Source organism: Pantherophis guttatus, chromosome 1, assembly GCF_059756535.1.
Source record: "Pantherophis guttatus breed Tessera chromosome 1, ASM5975653v1, whole genome shotgun sequence".
Taxonomy (NCBI): domain Eukaryota; kingdom Metazoa; phylum Chordata; class Lepidosauria; order Squamata; family Colubridae; genus Pantherophis; species Pantherophis guttatus.
In genome coordinates, this window is record NC_142063.1 from 158,560,410 (window position 1) to 158,577,550 (window position 17,141).

Sequence of the window (17,141 nt, forward strand, 5' to 3'; positions counted from 1 at the left end):
TTATTTTATTCTTTTTTTTTTCTTTAATCTTTACAGTATTGCTTTATAATCTAAGCCTGGATATTAATAGAAGGCCAGATACTGCAGCGAGGTTTTATTTTTCCTCTAATGGAACCTCTGAAGTCACCTCTGGAAGTGTCCGAATCTATAGCAACAACAACTTTACATGCAGAACCCATCAGGCATTCATGAGGGTAAGATTGTCTTCGTAGAGTTGTTGGGATGGAAGTATTCACTGGGAAGGTTATCCAAAAAGCTCTAGCTGATTCCTTCTGAGGGAACCTGCAGCAAACTCTGACCATGGTCATTTGTCAAGATTTATTCAAGTCATGAAAATAGACACTTTCGCTTCTGATGTTTCACATCGACCACAAGTCAACTATGGAGGTTCTCAGTCATCCAGGTCATGGTTGTCCCAAAGGTGCTTTTTCAAGAGGCAACTGGGCTTTCTGGGTTTTCTTTGAAGACATTTCGCTTCTCATCCAAGAAGCTTCTTCAGCTCTTTCTTTCTCCTCCTGCAACTTTTGAACTTGTAAGAAGACACTGAGGTTAAGTGAATTTGGTGTCAGGTATCAAACTTTCATTTTTCAAATCATGCTTTTTCCAATACCTGAGAAAATAATTAATAGCTAATTGGTGTAATGAAAATAATATATAGCAGATGCAAGGAAACCTTGTGGAAAATCAGAATGAATTGGAACACATATGAACTGATCGAAACAAACTTGTTATTGAAAATTAGGGCAGGGAACCTGTGGGAAGAACAAGCCACAGGTTTGTTCTCCCACAACAAGGGAATAATTTAATCAACTTTAATATGATCTGTGATACTTTGTATAGATTTATTTTCACAAGGAGTTAAACACAATATAAAACCTTCCATACTTAGGTGTAAATGTAAAGAAAAATTGTACTTATTCCAGCATAAAAGTGTAGTAATTACTGTAGCATACAAGATTCCATTTCTTGAACTTAAACATAAATTTACTGTTTAGTTAAGAATGACTTCCATTATGCTCAATGGGACTTACATCCTAGTAAAATCAGGACTGCACCATTAATCAAAGAGAGAAATGGAGTATCAGCTTCACTGCTGTTTCAAGATTTATGCTCATTTTCCACTGTCCTTCCTTAGTACTTCAATATAGGCAGCACTTCAATCTGTATTACAGTACAATAAATCCAAGGAACTGAAAACATTTAAATACGACTCAGTGTGAGCTTTATAAATTGATCGGGTAATCAGTGTGGGCCATAGAGGGAAGGGTATCTTTCTTGAGTAATAAAATCTCATGTGCTCTGTGTTATGAAGAATCTTAACATAGAAATAAAACATTATGATAAAACATTCTTAAATATGCAATGTTCAAACCAGGGTGGATTTGATTTAAATCGAGTTGATTTAAATCACAATTTAAATCATGATTTAAATCACTAGTAAAAAGGCTTGATTTAAATCAACTCGATTTAAATCATAATTTTTAAAGAGCAACTGTCATCTCTGCTACTCCTTTGACCCACTGTTGACTCACCGATAGTCCCAGTGTTGCAAAATATACAGCCTCATGCTACATAACTAAGCTCCATTTCATGCTGAATAAACTAAATTATTTATGTATCTTAAATAGAAAACTATCTTACGATAGATTTTTACCCCAAAAGTTTTTTATTAAAATAAATTAGATTTAAATCAAAAAAATCCGATTTTTTTGATTTTTTTAAAAAAAATCATTGATTTTTATCTACCCTGGTTCAAACTATTTGGGCTTCATTTTTACATACCGTTGTCTGGGGTTTGCTTTTGAATGGATTTCCTTAGAAGCATTATAAGAGAGAATTCAAATTTGGGGTGTATGCTGCCTTGCAAAACCTTGTGTGTTGTTTCAGGATAAATGCTGAAACGTAGAAATAGCTTCTATTTTTGATTGGTAAATATTGTTTTCAGTTCTGTGCAATTCATTTATTTGATTTCACCATGCTTAGAAAGATGTAAGGGATATTCAAACTCCTATACATGTTGAAGCTACCTATCACCTGGGACACCACGTTTTGAAGAAGAGAAATGCTGATGAACTCCAACCACTCCAGCCAGTACTTCAGCAACGGAAGGAGGATAATATTGTGCGCAGCAAGGTATGTCATGCTGGCTTGTACGATGGTAAATGAAGTCTAACAAGCTGGTGGACAGCAGTTGCAATGGGCTACTTTTCTGTTTCTGATCCTCATCTGAAGGATTGTTTTCTACTTATATGGACTTGATGGTGGGGCTGACTTTGAAGTAGTATTAACTATACTAAATTATGGACTTTATAACATTATCACACATAAAACTATTGAAAGAGCATTTTCTCATGCAGAAGGGAAGGAGAACACATGTTTGTGCTAAATTCTGTAACTATGAAAACCATGTGGAACCTGGCTCATCATCTGCTGTTGTGATTCATCCATTCTTTTAATGTAACAGAGACATGATGAAGCCCTATAGCCTTGTGTATACTTTGGATGGCTCTAAAAATGTCAAACTGTAAACCAAGTCTCTACGTATTAAGCCAAATGACTGACTTATTGCCTGAATCTCCAGAAAACATCAGGCAGTAGTTCAAACATAATGTAGGACCTCTGCTGCTGGCATAGTTTTCTGGATCAAGGCAAATATTTTTATTTTCTGATACACAGTTTTTCAATATACAGGATAGAAAAGCAGTTGAACATAACAACTGCTCTAAATTTAAACATGCTCTCTAGATACTGTTGTGAAAGGTCAAAGGGATTTGTTTCCACATGAACTTTCCTAGTGGCATCCAACAAAAATGTCAAAAGAGAAGCACCTTCTGTTCTTTTATCATCACTTTGCTTTGGAAACTATTTCATTTAAAAAAAGTATTCTTCTCATTACCCATAATTTTGGCGGATCTTGTCATAAGGCAGTGTGATATGGCTGTCCCAGAAATTGTTTTTAATTATTTTTGTTGTGAATTGGCAACAACTGGCTAATTATTTAATTTATTGTTGTATTTTTTACTCAAGATGGGAGAAATATTTTGGGGTTTGCTGGTGCAAATGCCCAAATTGCTTGTTTCTAGGGTTTGGTAGCTTTACATATTTATGTGTTGGAAAAGGCTTTTGCAGCTTTTTTACTAGATATTCTTACAAGAACACCCTGTGTTTGATGTTGTGGTGTGTCTGAAGCTTTATGTGGTGATAAGGGCTGCTTTGAACTTTTGGTACGGTGACTATATATCTTTGATTATAAAAGGCAGTCTTTTATTTCAGAAAGCTGCCCTTTATATTTATTTAATTTAATTATTTATTTTCTTGGTTTTGCTTTTGGATTTTACTTCATAAAGTTATAAAACATTTTTTATGAGCCTCTTTTTCAGGTTTGTGTTTTATTCCCCCCCCCAAAGAAAATATAGCCATTGATTTAAAAAGCTGCCTAAAATGAGACAGAATGGCATGAATTGAAATGGAGGGTGCCAAATTCATGTAATTTGAAAGGCAGATGATGTTTTCTTATTGGTTATTTTGGATTTCATGGTAAAAATATTTTTGAATATATACCTTCAAAATTGTTCTAAAAAGTTATTTTTGTTCTTCTTTCAAAGTTTGTCTTTGCAAGATTTTGTACTCAAGAAAACTGTTCTGCAAACCTTCAAGTTTCTGGAAAATTTACATTTCCAAAGTAAGTCCATTATAATTGAGAGAAAGTGAGCAAGGTTCATGAACTTAGCTTTCTATCTAAAAAAGTTCTTTTTAGAAAGAATGGAATCAGATATCAGAAAGTTCCGCAAGGCATAAAGAATCGTGACTGAGTGGAGTCATAGAGGAGCTGAGTAAATTGACACAAAGAAGAGCTGAATAAACATGTGGAGCCCTGGCACTGTATGAGAAACTATGTTTATATGATTATATTCTGCAATTATTCTGCTATCTTCAAAACACATTTCACTGGTCTGTTTACATATACTGAACTTTTATATACATTAGTTTGCTTTTTTTTATTTAGCACAATATGCAGACTGTTTCCAGTGCAGTGTTATTTGTTTAGTCAGGTCAATCTATCCCATTCAACAAATAATAGTTAAAAAAACCTGGCTTGATAATATGTGTGAATGCAACAAATGCATTAATGTCCATATAGACCCCTGCACTATAATTTAACAAAAGAGTACATTGTTGAAAGAGCATAACAACTTCCTTATATTAGATCATATAAAAATCCCAAAACCATTCGATCAGGTGGTGCACGATCACCTTGGTGCTGCCACCTGATTAGATAGAACAATGAAATTCCACTTATATGCACAGGTTTATAATATCTTCCCATGCTATTTTAGGCAGAGAAGGAATGTTCTCCCTTTTTTTCCCCTCTAAAAAGCATAGACTTATTCATCGCAGACTTTGCATTTATTAGTGGAAAGCGTACACCTTTCTCCCTGGATCTTTGCATGTCCTCTATTATAAAATTGTACCTGTCACCTCATGCTGTCTTTTGCTTCCTACCCTGTAATAATAATTGGCGATCTGGCATTAATGAGAGTTGATTCAGATTGTGGGAACTCCAAGGAGTTTATAAGGGGCTCATAAGTGGTTTCCAGTCACTGATAAATGTAGGCATTGATCTTTCTCTAATCAAATAAGTTAATTTTGCCATCTCTGCTATTTCTGTCATCTTCACCACCCGTTCTTCCATTGTGATAGTTCACAGTCTTACTATTTTTGTGCATATAATAGTCTCACAGGCCAGTCTTATCTATCATGATGTGGGTAAATAGATACGTAGGCTTCAGTGATACCATCTGCAAACCTAGTTTTCAGTTAAAAAAAAAGTATTTTCACAATCATTGTGCATAATTAAAAGGGAAAGTAATTGTTTTTCACATTCAAGCTGAAGTTCTGCTCAACTGCAAATTATGGCTTTTATGGGTTACAAAGACTAGAATTTTTAAATTACCTTTTTATAAAGGCAAATGTTGCATAATCTGTTCTTCTATTTCCTGAATTTACCTGGCCTTCTTTTCAGGGGTGAATTAATTTTTTCCTCTCCTTAGGAAACAAGCAAACCCCTAGCTTAGAAACTTTTTTCTAATCTGATTTCATTTCTATTTGTATTGTCTTCTTTCAGGGCCACAGCTATTCTGCATGACGTCAAAATAATTCATTTTAAATCCTACTTAGAAACCAACATTCATTCAATTCCTACTGTTCCTCTCTTTCCCTTCTCTCCAGGGACCTGTTTCCTACAGAGATGAGTTGTAGCCTGTTTATGCCCTTCTGAACCATCCAGGAATTCATAATGATTTGGCCTGTTTTAGAGGACTTCTGTTTCATCTCAAAAATCTCCTGGAGTTTTCAAAATCAGCTCAATTTGGGATTCATCAAATTTTCCTGTGTATCCTAGTTTTTAGGATTAGGATAGAATAGGCTGAAGATTAATGCCATTTTTTAAAAAAATCATTAATTCATCTTTTCATTAGTAACATACCTACCCTAAGAGTGAGAGATAGATCTGTTTAAATATATAAGGCAAGGAGGGAGGCTTAGCTTTAAATATATAAAGCAAGGAGGGAGGCTTAATTTAGGGCTAAATGGTTGGGAGGGGGAACATCTCCTCATCTTTCCTATTTTTACTTCCATTCCTCTTCCTGCTCTGAAGTTTTTTTTTAGTAGATGAAAGCTACAAGAAAAAAAAAACCTATTCTAATCATGTCATCTTTTGCTGGTTAAAAAAAAAAGCCCCCAACTTGAATAGTGGCAGGCAGAGGTGTAAACAAATAGGATTGCTGCTATCACATCTCCCTTGTTTTGCTTTCCAGAAGGTGTGAAATGCCAAATTATGTTCTCCAGATACTTATTCTTTACCTGCGAACAGCATCCCCCCCCCCAGGCTATTAACTTCTTACAATCAGGAAGCTGGTGGTGTCTTTTTTGACTAACAAATGCCATTAGGAGGCATACATTTTTGCAAGCAGTTGCTTGCCAGATGCATAAGATCAGGTCTATGCATTTGATGCTGCAGCTTGTGAAAACTTATGCCTTTTAATAAAATTTGTCAGTCAGAAAGTTGCGATCAGATTTCTTCTGACATTTTGTTGCATTTCACTAACGTGGCTCTCCTCCAACCATCTTACCTAAAAAAGCCAGGTAAGAATATTTATGGTTTACCTTAGTGTATACTTAATGCCTTATCTGCCCATTTGCCCTTTCTAAATTACTTTAATCAGATAACTTAATTAGTTTGAGTTGACAGGTATATATTTCATATAAATTGCGTGCACTGGGTTAAAGGAAGAACAAGAAACTCTGAATAAAGTGAACAACTGTTAGTTTGCCCCTATGGATGCTTATAATCTACACATCACTCTGCTAACAAAGCAAAATACCATAGAAGTAGAAAGCAGGAAAGGAAAGAATATCAATTATTTATATTTAAAGAAACTTTCAAGTATACCATTAACCAGAGGCCCAGCCACTGAAATATTACCATTTGTATTTCACATTTTCATTTGAAACTTACTGCTTATGTAGTACTTTTACCTTCTGTTGCTTGTCCAAGTGCCAACTTTTCTCCCCCAAGGTATTAAATGACTAATGTATTGGTCTCAAGCCAGAATGCTTGATAAATGCTTATTTCAAGGCAGCTCTTCTGCAAGTCTTAATTAAAGTTTAATGTCAAATTGAAGTTTATTTTCAAATCCTCTTAGGTGTTTCCCCCCCCCCACTTTTTGTTAGTTAACATGATTAGAAAACACTGGGTGAAACATAAGATAGACATGTTCACTCGTGTGCACAAGTCCTGCCTTTCATTAAACTTGATTGAGAGTAAAATGACAGGCGCTCTTGTGCAACATAAGATAATACATCAGCTGCATTAAAAAGGAAACATTTAACCAACAGTGATAGTGGAAGTAGCACACATAGAAGGTATGTCTTGTTAATTATTGGGAACTGAGCAATTTCAGTTATATAGAGGGAAACAGATTTTCTAGAAAGGATAAAGAACTAAAGAGTCAGTGTTTGAGTAGAGAATGAGGACAAGCAAAAGTTTGTTGTGTTTGATATGTGGTTATGGATCATCTGCTATTATACATTGCTTAAATGGTAAGGAAAATTATATCACACACATCAGCTGAGGAATGGAAAAATTCTCAATTTAGCAGGAAAATAGATAACAGTTGTGTGCTGACTACTTCAAATGTGCAGTAAAAAGTTTTTCATACCGTGGTAGAAAGACAGAGGCAACTACTCTGTCTTACAAAGACATCAACTGATGCCTAGTACAGAAACTGAATCTTATGCACTTTTTTCAGCCCAAAGGCCACCCTCCCTAAAAGCAGAATAAAAGCTAAATTGGATCTGATATGAGTTTAATTAAAATGCATTTATTTTAAGTAAAGTTAACATGCATATTCCCAGTGCATTTTTTTTTCTTTTTTGTTGCATTGACATTTACAGTTCAATGACATTTGCTGGAGGAACTTCTGTAGAAGCCACACTAATGGCTTTGGGAGATACAACACGTGGGCTCCAAATATAGCTGGGAAAAATTTTTTTGGTTATAACTATTTTATCTTATCCTTCATCTAAATCACATAGGGGTTTTCCTTTGACCCAGAGAAACACATTTGATGTTGTTATGATATCTGTGAAGCTAGTTGGCTCTTGTATTCCTCTATTACATAAATTTACGTAAAGCCCCTAAATCCACAGAACCTGCTTGATATTTCCTCACTTTTTTCCGGAATCACATCGCTGGTCTATCCTGGAACGTGATTCACCTGAAGTGAGATTTTTTTTTGCCCTTTAAGATGGACATAAACAACCAGCTTACTAAGTGATCAAATATATTCACTTGGTAAATTATCACTAGACAGTTGGCTGCTTCTCTTCATTCTGAGATCAAATCAGCTTGCAGGAATTCATCTGAAATATATAAATATGGGTAGTATACTTTGATAGTCTACAGGCAGTGTTTCATATCAAAGATACATTTCGGAAATGTATGTACTTTCCAAAATGATAGCATAGTTAAGAGCAAATTCCAGTTTTTCTAATGAAAGGATGCACATATTTAATTTTGCAGTGGAAAAGCCAAGTCTGAACTCCTAACCGTAGGATGCAGGACAAAAGAAGAAATCTAAAATTAAATACAGTGTTTCCTTTTCTGTTGTATTAAAATTGCAGTTCAAAAAGAAGTGGTTTAAATTAAAATGATGTATATTCTTACTCATTTTGTATAGGCCTTATGAAAAGAAACCTTACCTGTCAGTGGGAAATGTAAAACAGTTGATATTAAATATCAGCTTATACAATGCTGGCGATGATGCTTATCAGACCAGCCTTCATATCCAGCTGCCTAAAGGTCTCTATTTCACCAAACTTGTAGCACAGGTAAGAAACCTATCTTATATATCTTTGTATAAAATAATTTGCCAGACACTTTTTCATTCGCATGGCTAAAAACAAACAAACAAATGTTTCATTTTAAAACATTTGAAACTTAATTCACAAAGCAAACTGAAATAAAACAGTGCAACTCATTTAAACCAATGTACAAAACTACAGTCATTCTTCCAGACTGTTTGGTCCTCTTAATATCACTCATTGAATAAGAAGAAAAAGATGAATAGATTAAAACAAAAAGTTTTACTTTTAGTTTCATAGAAATCAGTGGGGCTTACTGCAGAATAAATATGTCAAGGACTATACAGTAAAACTTGTTTATAAAACCATATAATTTTTCCTTCCAAAATTTCCCTTTCTTCTTTGGGAAGACAACAGGTACAATTTTCTAGCAAGGCAAAGTATCTTTAATTATAATGAAAAGTGTCCAAGTATTATTTAATGAAGCAGCAAGCAAACTAGATGTTTTTGCCCAAAACAAAAAGGTTAAAAGCAGAATTTTAACATTGTACACTTTTTTTAGATCTATAAATTGTCTCCTCCATGTGGCCAGTGATACATGAACAACACAAAGTAATTTACTCTGTGTTGAATGTAAGGACTTCAAACAGCTTCCAATTTGTTTAGAAAAAAAATGAATTAAGTTTATAGGAGCTGGCAGCCAGCAGGTGCATCACCACCATCATCCCTCGTGGAAATCACTTTTGTTGGACCACGCTACAGACTTACGATTACTCATGCAACAAAATATTGTGTCGTCTTTATGATGGTCCGTTTCCTTTCCCCTTTTCTCTATCCAAAATAACAATGTCCCATCAACTTCATAAAGCATAAATTTTCTTTACAATTTGAAAGATTTGAAACTTATCAGTAGACATAATGTAACTGGAAAGATAGAATTCACTCTTTGAATGATAAGCCTAATCAGTGTTTTCTGTAAAAACCTGAGGTTTACATTGATGTGAATTAAACTTTCAGATTTTTATCAGTGGTTAGTGCTGGTGGTATTATTGGCCTGCAAAGATCATAAGCAGTATGACAATGATTACCACTACAGACATTCTGGGTAAATGTATCCCACTTTCTTGTTTTATTCAATCTTCCAAATACCTCTGTATTTTTTAATAAAGAGCAACTGGGATGTAGGATTTTGATTTGGAGAAGTGGGACTGCTGTTAACTTTTTCTCCCTAAAAAAGTCCCCGGAGTCCCTGCAGATTTTACTCTGCTAGTCATTGCCAGCCATAGGGGATGGTGCTTATTTCTGTTTCAAGGCCATTGAGCTAATGCTATCCAGAGACATTTCCACAGTCATGTGGCCAGTATGACATCACAGAGGGCTGTTACCTTTCCATGAAGCGATACCTATTTATCTACTTAGTTTTGCATACTTTTGAAGTGTTAGTCTGGCAGGAGCTGGGGCGACGATGGGAGCTCACCCCATCGCATGGTGCTCCGGTCTCAAACCTGGGCTTTTCAGTGAATAAGCCCAGAGTCTTTACCATTGAGTCACCACACTGCCTTTTATCCCTAAATCATTTTCTGATTTTTTTTTCCTTCCTTCCCAATTTTCTTTTTGGGAATACACACAAGTACCCCTTTCTAGCAAAGCAAACCCTTTCAGAAAATTGGGGGGAAATTAGTCAAGAAAGAAGCATAATGGGAAAAGGTTAGATAGAATCCCCTGTTTTCAGTCTTCCTTATAATCAAAATCTCATAGAACATCTAAATCAGGGGTCCCCAACTCCTGGGCCGCAGTCCACTACCGAGCCGTGACACAGCTCCACTACTGCAAGTGGCGGGCTGGCATGCATGTGCATGTGCACCGGTTCACTGCTCAAGGAAGTAGAACTGCATGCACACGCATGCGCACTGGCCCACTGCTCACACAACCCAGTTCCTCTCTCTCTTCCCTCTTAATAGCTGGGCTATTAAGCCATAAATGTTGGGGGCCTCTGATCTAGATAGAGATTTTTGGTGCCTTGTCAATTTGAAAAATTGTTTTTTTTTTTTTTTTTGCTAAACTTTCATCTACTTGTGCCTTCTTATATATTGTTCATTTTTACAATAGGAAGAAACACAGATACATTTTCAAATATCAGAAAAGGAAAGTCATGGAGTGACAATTACCTGTAGCATTGGATATTTATACTTTGATCATCTTTCAAAGGTAAGAATAAATATGAAAAGTGACTTGATTAGTATATAGTAGACTATATAGTTCATTGTTATCATATCTGTATACCTGTTCTGCCCCAGCTCCGGATTCCCGAGGATATTGACACACACCAACAGTCCTTATCAAATTTATTAAGTAGCAAGAATAAACCAAAGTCCGGCAAAGGTTGGCAACCAGCCCAGAAAACAAGATACGATAAGACTTTTCCAAAAATGCTCTGATGATAATTACAAGTTGTTTCCAGCAAGAAATTACTAACTGTGTGCGACTTAAGTAGGCTAAGGGAGTGGCCAATTATCCTCAATCCTTACTCTCAAGGAGACCTCCTCCTCCTGAGTAGCCACTTCTGCCTTTTGGCAGCCCTGCGTGCTCGAGCATTGAGGAGAGGCTCCTCCACTTCGCTCTCTCCACTTGAAGGAGCCTCTGGAAGTTCTGAAGGCCCAGGCTGAGTCTCTGCCTCTGGCATCACATCCTCTTCAGCCTCCTCGCTGTCCAGTGCGAGCGCCGGCTGCGCAGGCTGCTGGCGCGACCCCACACCAGCTTCCTCGTCGGGATCAGCCACGATCCATGCAGGACGCTGGCGGGCCACAACAGTACCAAGGAACTATGATATATCGCCTCAAATATATTATTATTATTAATAATTGTTAACAAAATATGGTGTCCATATGCATTTTCTAGTATCTCTAATAATTGGTAAAAAGATTAAAAATAGATCAGATTAAAATGTCAAACTGCAGCATTTCTTAAGTATGAGAACAATAGTAGGACATACGGTAACACTTTGGGGCTTATTTGCTGTCGGTGTTTACATGTTCAGTTCAGTGAAATGTTTGGAAACCATGAAAATGGAGCAAGAAGTTGTACAGAGATGCTTGTACCCAGACAATACACTGCTTAAGGAAAGATGGAATGTTTATCTTTGTAATTGAAAAATAAAAAACTTTTTTAGAAAAAAAAAAAGAAAATGGAGCATGGCTAGTCATTAAACAGGGTCAGGGATACATCAGTATAGACAGGATTCTTATGATGCTTAGTAGTTAAATTAGGTTAAGTCACAGATCTGCACAGAACTGTATTGATCGTTAATCTTCACGCTGCATTGATAAGTGAATAGTTATAGACTTCAGTAGTCTATACACTTACAGCTAATTTATTTAATACAGTGCCTATTATGCATTCTGATAGAATATGGATTAATTAATGCAAGTTGAAAAAAAATCATTTTTTCAGGTGGACATTAGCTTTGTATTGGATTCAAGTTCACTCAGCAGAGCAGAAGATGACTTGCACATCAGCATTAATGCAACTTGGTAAGTGTTGCTTACTACAGGCTGTTTACCTTAGACCTATATTTGAAAAAAAACCTAAAGAACTGCATAAAAAATACATTTCATAATTTGCAGAAATTTCACAGAAGTCTAATGTAATGGGGGCACAATGTTTCTTTTTGGGGTTGGGTAAATAGGCTATGGATACAGTTGGGTGGGTTCTAATTTTTTTTTACTACCGGTTCTGTGGGGGTGGCTTATTTTGTGGGCATGGTTTGATGGTCATGTGATAATTCCTTAGGATTTAGCAGAGGTACTGGTCTACCAGGCTTTTAACCGCTTGCAGAGCCGTACCGGTCTACCCATTTGTTTTTGGAGCGTTCCGGTCTACCTATTTGTTTTTGGAGCACACCGGTCTACCCATTTGTTTGCACTGGTCTACCACCACACTGCCTTTTACCGCTGATCAACTGTAGGGCAGCCCTTTGAAGTGCTGCGGCAAGAGTTTAAACAGTTTTTTTCCTTCTAGCTGATCAGCTGTGACTCGGGAGGCAGCAAATAGATTGTGGGCGGGGCCAGGCAGAGGTGGTATTTACCGGTTCTCCGAACTACTCAAAATTTCCACTACCGATTCGCAAGAACCGGGGAGAACCGGTAGCAACTCACCACTGGATACAGTCCTCAAATGGGCAAAACTCTTGTACCGAAATGATAGAAAATGTGCTTGCTGGCACTTAATCATGCGATCTATTGCCAAATGTACTGTGTAAGAAAACCAAGCAGTACTCAGGGATGTCAGTAAACATTGTGATGCATTTCTTTCCTTCTTCTAGTGAAAATGAATTAGACCATGACCTGCTGTCCGATAACAATGTAATTTTAGCTTTGCCTCAGAAACACGAAGTCGAACTGCACATTCATGGGTAAGCGAAAGCATTTGGAAATGTGTATAGAGCTGTTGCAAAGCAACATGCAGTGGTCTGCTGATTTCTCAGGGTTTTGAGCCTGTGGATGTTCTTGTGTGTTCTTTTAATTGCTCAGGCTTTGCTCATTTTTATGGAAAGGCAGCATAAAAACTTCACAAATGCTGTTTTAGCAGGATAACCAGGTAAATTCAGTGTTTGGGCTTTCAACCTTATAGAGGCTTAATGTTATAAAGATGGATAGCTGAGATTTATTTGACCTACAAAAGCCCCAATTTCTGAAAAAGATATTAAAGTGCATAGTAGCTCTTGATCCTCATACAGCTTTTTAATAAATGACAAAGTTTTGAAATCTTTGTGTATAATATGTATTTATGTATGTATTTAATTTAATTGTAAATATGTATTTAATTGCAATTAAATGTAAATATAGGAATATGGATGATAGTATAAAACTCAAGGACTAGTAAGAGATACCAGCATTTTTTTAAAAAGTGACATATACTTGGTAGAGTGTATGCATTTGGAATTTAAAAGATGCTTAACTTCTTCAGAGAAGGCTGCAAAATACTCTTGTTGCAAATGCTGTAGAGAGAAATACCGTATCAACAATGCCCATCTAGGTAGAGCAGGGGTGAAATGCTCCTAGTTCGGACCGGATTGCCTGATCCAGTAGCGATGGCAGCGGGTGGTTCAGAGAATTGGTAGCAAAAATCCCTGCCCCCCCTCTATGCCCAGCTGAGCCGCGCGATCATCAGAGGCTTTTTTTTTTTTACTTTTAAAATAATTTTTTCTACAACCTCTTCGGCTGAATAGGTTGTAGAAAAAATGCTTTTAAAAGTAAAAAAAAAGCCTCTGACGATCAGGCAACTCAGCTGGGATCGTCAGAGCCTTCTAAAAGCATTTTTTTACAACCTCTTTGGCCGAACAAAACAATACTGGCAAGAAATTAGAATAATGATCGAAGAAATTACAAAACAAAAATTGGAAATGAAGCCGGAAATTTTCCTATTGGGAATGATCACAGCACAATACACCAAAGAAATAAAATATCTGATTATCCATATCCTCACAGCAGCGCATATACTATTTGCCCAAAATTGGAAATCTGAGCAGTTACCAACAAAAGATAAACTAATCGACAAAATCACTGAGTGCGCAGAAATGGATAAGCTCACAAAAGAACTACAAGACAAGGACGATACTGATTACTATTTAGTGTGGCAAAGTTGGTACAGCTGGCTGGAGGGAAAAATAGAAACATAAAAACAATTTTTGAATATTCAATAGGAATGTATAGAATTAAAGAGGCAACAAAATGTCCTATATACAATTATGTAAATATGTGAACATATAGATAGATATGAATAGAGAAAGATAAGAGAACTTGATAACCCACCGATGTAGAAACTAAGAGTCAGTCAGGGGACTGAATTGATGTTGGTTTGTTTTGTACGTTGTCTTAATGTATTTATGTTTGTTTGTATATTTTCTATCAATAAAAACTATTTAAAAATAAATAAATAAAAGGTAAAAAAAGCCTCTGACGATCCCAGCGCAATCATCAGAGGCTTTTTTTTTACTTTTAAAAGCAATGCTTTTAAAAGTAAAAAAAAGATTGCGTGCCACAGCTGATCACCCGCCCTCGCACGCTGTTCTACTTACCGCATGCCTCCTTTTGGCATGAACTGCGCACGTGCACTTCGCATTTGGTGCACGGTGCGCACTGTGCATGCACAGCCAGTGAACCAGTAGTAAACCAGTTCAGATTTCACCACTGAGGTAGAGCAGTCATCCCAAAATAGGTGAGTTCTTTTTTGATATTCCCAAGTAATCTGGATATGTGACTGACTCCACCAGGATAATCAGTCCCGGAAAACTATCTCATCTTCACCTCTAACCCCTCCTGCACCTCTCAGAACTGCTCTGGAAGGTCACCTTCAGGTTTAGAGGCCACATAGAAAAGCAGGAGGAAGGACAACAATTAAACCGAAGTTTAAACAATTAAACTCCAGTTATGGGAGTTTAATTGGATGTAACTAAGTTTTTAGATCTGTATGGTAAATGGTACTCAAGGAAACTCATATGATTAATTCCATTTTAATCAAGATTTTCTCTGTTATTTATTTTGAAAAAAACATTTTTTGTAGGTCTGCGTCTCCAGCATCATTTATTTATGGACCCAGTGAAAAAAATTCACCAGTTTCTTGCATGGAGGAGACAATCAACATCACTTTCTATGTATGAATGTTATTCTCTATTTTCATTGTCTTTTGGAAAAATGAATTAAATGAAAAGAATTTTTTAAAAAAAACAAAAATGCTTTCTCATGACTGAGGTAGATTTGAATCTAGGTCTTCCCAATCTGAGTTCACCATCTAACCTTCTACAAAGCTGCTTTCTTAGCCACTGAATCTCCGTCCACATTGATCACTCTCTGAACACTATTCATTTAATTTTACCCATTATGTCACAGCTACTCTCCATTCACAAAAAAGGAAGTCATCTCAGTTTTTGAATTATAAGTGCCATTGTGAATTGCCGAGTTTATTATAATGTAAATATCCCCTTTCAAAAATGGGTGTTTAATTTTTGCTCCCTATGTTCATTGTTTCAAAAAGACTTTCTTGCTGGAGGAATGGCAAATAAGAGCTATTTTTGTCTCTTCTACCATTTTAATTATGTAATTATTATGTTTTTCCTGTGGTCTGGCAATGTCCTTTAATGCCATTTCATCTACCTTAAGTATGCTTTGGACACAGATCTTTTTCTCCGTGTCATATAATATATGTGGGTATATGCATAATTTTGTATTTATTTATTTTGTCATGTTTATGTAGTGTATACTGAAGGTGGTGACCCTTTGAGAGCTGTATGCAAGAGAATTTCATTTTAATATATGCCGATTAGTGTACATTAAAAATGACAATAAAGTTATTCAAAGTTCTAATCTGCAAATGTTAAAATATATAGACGCTTTAGCTTGCAGTATAGTCGAGCATCAGGAACTATCTGTTCAGAATTCAACATTTGGAAGTGAAGGTTTCTAAAATTTCAATTGTTTTAAGCTTTGACTGGAGGAAGGTGATAGGGTGCAATAGTTCTGATACCAATTCAGATAAAATACTAATTCAACTCTGGCCCTCCTTACACCAAAGGTCAGTAATCCTGGAGTGAGTCTGGCTCCCGATGTAAATCTGCTGATACAGATACCCAATTCTTTCCTACCAAGAGATACCAAGCTGTTTAATATACTGGATGTCAAGGTATGCTTAATTTATTTTCTGGATTTGGAACATGAAATGTGATACAGCATAACAAATTATGCAGTTGTTAGCTTCCCACAATCTTTATGAACGATTGTGATATGCTATCTTTGACGTTTATGATCTAAGAGGAAGAACAAACCAGCAGTGCCAATGATGGAAAAAGGTGTAAAGCAGCATAGGGGAGAGTATGTTACAACAGGCAAAGGGGGGTGGGGGGGCTTAAGGATCTTTGTTTATTGATGAGTTGCTTTGCCTGCAGAAAACATCATCAGAAAATACTATAAAAAAAAATAAGAATAGGTGAATAATTTAATTTCAACACAAGGAATCACAATCTGCAAGATAGCAGGGATGATGCAAGACACATTCCTTTTGTACATGCCTCAAGGTCACAAAAACCGTACAAAAAGTACAAGTCTGGTTTCATGACCTGTCTTCTCGCACATTTTGACACACATCCCATGGATGCTCCTGATGAGGCGTTTGCCTCAAGATTGATGCTGCCTTGCCTGAAATGTTTGTGGCTCCCTGATGTGGATTTTTACACTGTAATTGGCATCCTGCCTTTGAGCTGTCCTGTTCAAGATCAGCACATAATTTTAATACGGAAGTAATGTGATTTACTTTTACACAACTTCCATAGAAAGGGAAAGAGGGTTAGGCAGGGAGGTTCAAAACTTCTCAAACACAGGTAAGTCCCAAATAGTCGTTTTGAGTTCAAAACAGCTGGTTTGCATTGTTTCAGTCACTTTGGAAGTGTTCTGAGGTCAGGGCAATGGTTTCACACTCAAAATACTCCCAGCACAAGTGACACAGCTGTTCCAACTCAGAACAGTATATTTGGAATTTGAAACTTTTCTCATGGATCGTATTAGGAGAAAAGATTCAGTGATTCTGCATCAACGATAAAGTGCAGTTGGTCATAGAATATTTGGGGTTCTTTTTCCCATACAGAATCATATTTTGGGCATGAAGACTTGTTATAGGCACTATGAGTCCTTATGAATTGTGTTTGTTATCACTGCATGCTTTCCTATCCTATGAAATGCCTTAGGAAATCTTGAAAGTTCAAATTGTGAGATGGACAGCAAATAAAT

General features: G+C 36.4%; 1 protein-coding gene across 2 annotated transcripts in view; it reads left to right on the forward strand.

The window, feature by feature from the left end:
* Window positions 1–17,141, forward strand: part of ITGA4 (integrin subunit alpha 4) — a 52,644-nt gene that overhangs the window by 30,063 nt on the left and 5,440 nt on the right. For both annotated transcript variants that reach the window (XM_034428772.3, XM_087882067.1), the window contains exons 15-23: window positions 37–194; window positions 1,984–2,133; window positions 3,606–3,682; window positions 8,241–8,391; window positions 10,474–10,572; window positions 11,815–11,894; window positions 12,686–12,775; window positions 14,926–15,016; window positions 15,934–16,041. In XM_034428772.3, the coding sequence (XP_034284663.2) occupies window positions 37–194; window positions 1,984–2,133; window positions 3,606–3,682; window positions 8,241–8,391; window positions 10,474–10,572; window positions 11,815–11,894; window positions 12,686–12,775; window positions 14,926–15,016; window positions 15,934–16,041 (1,004 nt within the window). The remainder of the gene's footprint in view (window positions 1–36; window positions 195–1,983; window positions 2,134–3,605; window positions 3,683–8,240; window positions 8,392–10,473; window positions 10,573–11,814; window positions 11,895–12,685; window positions 12,776–14,925; window positions 15,017–15,933; window positions 16,042–17,141) is intronic.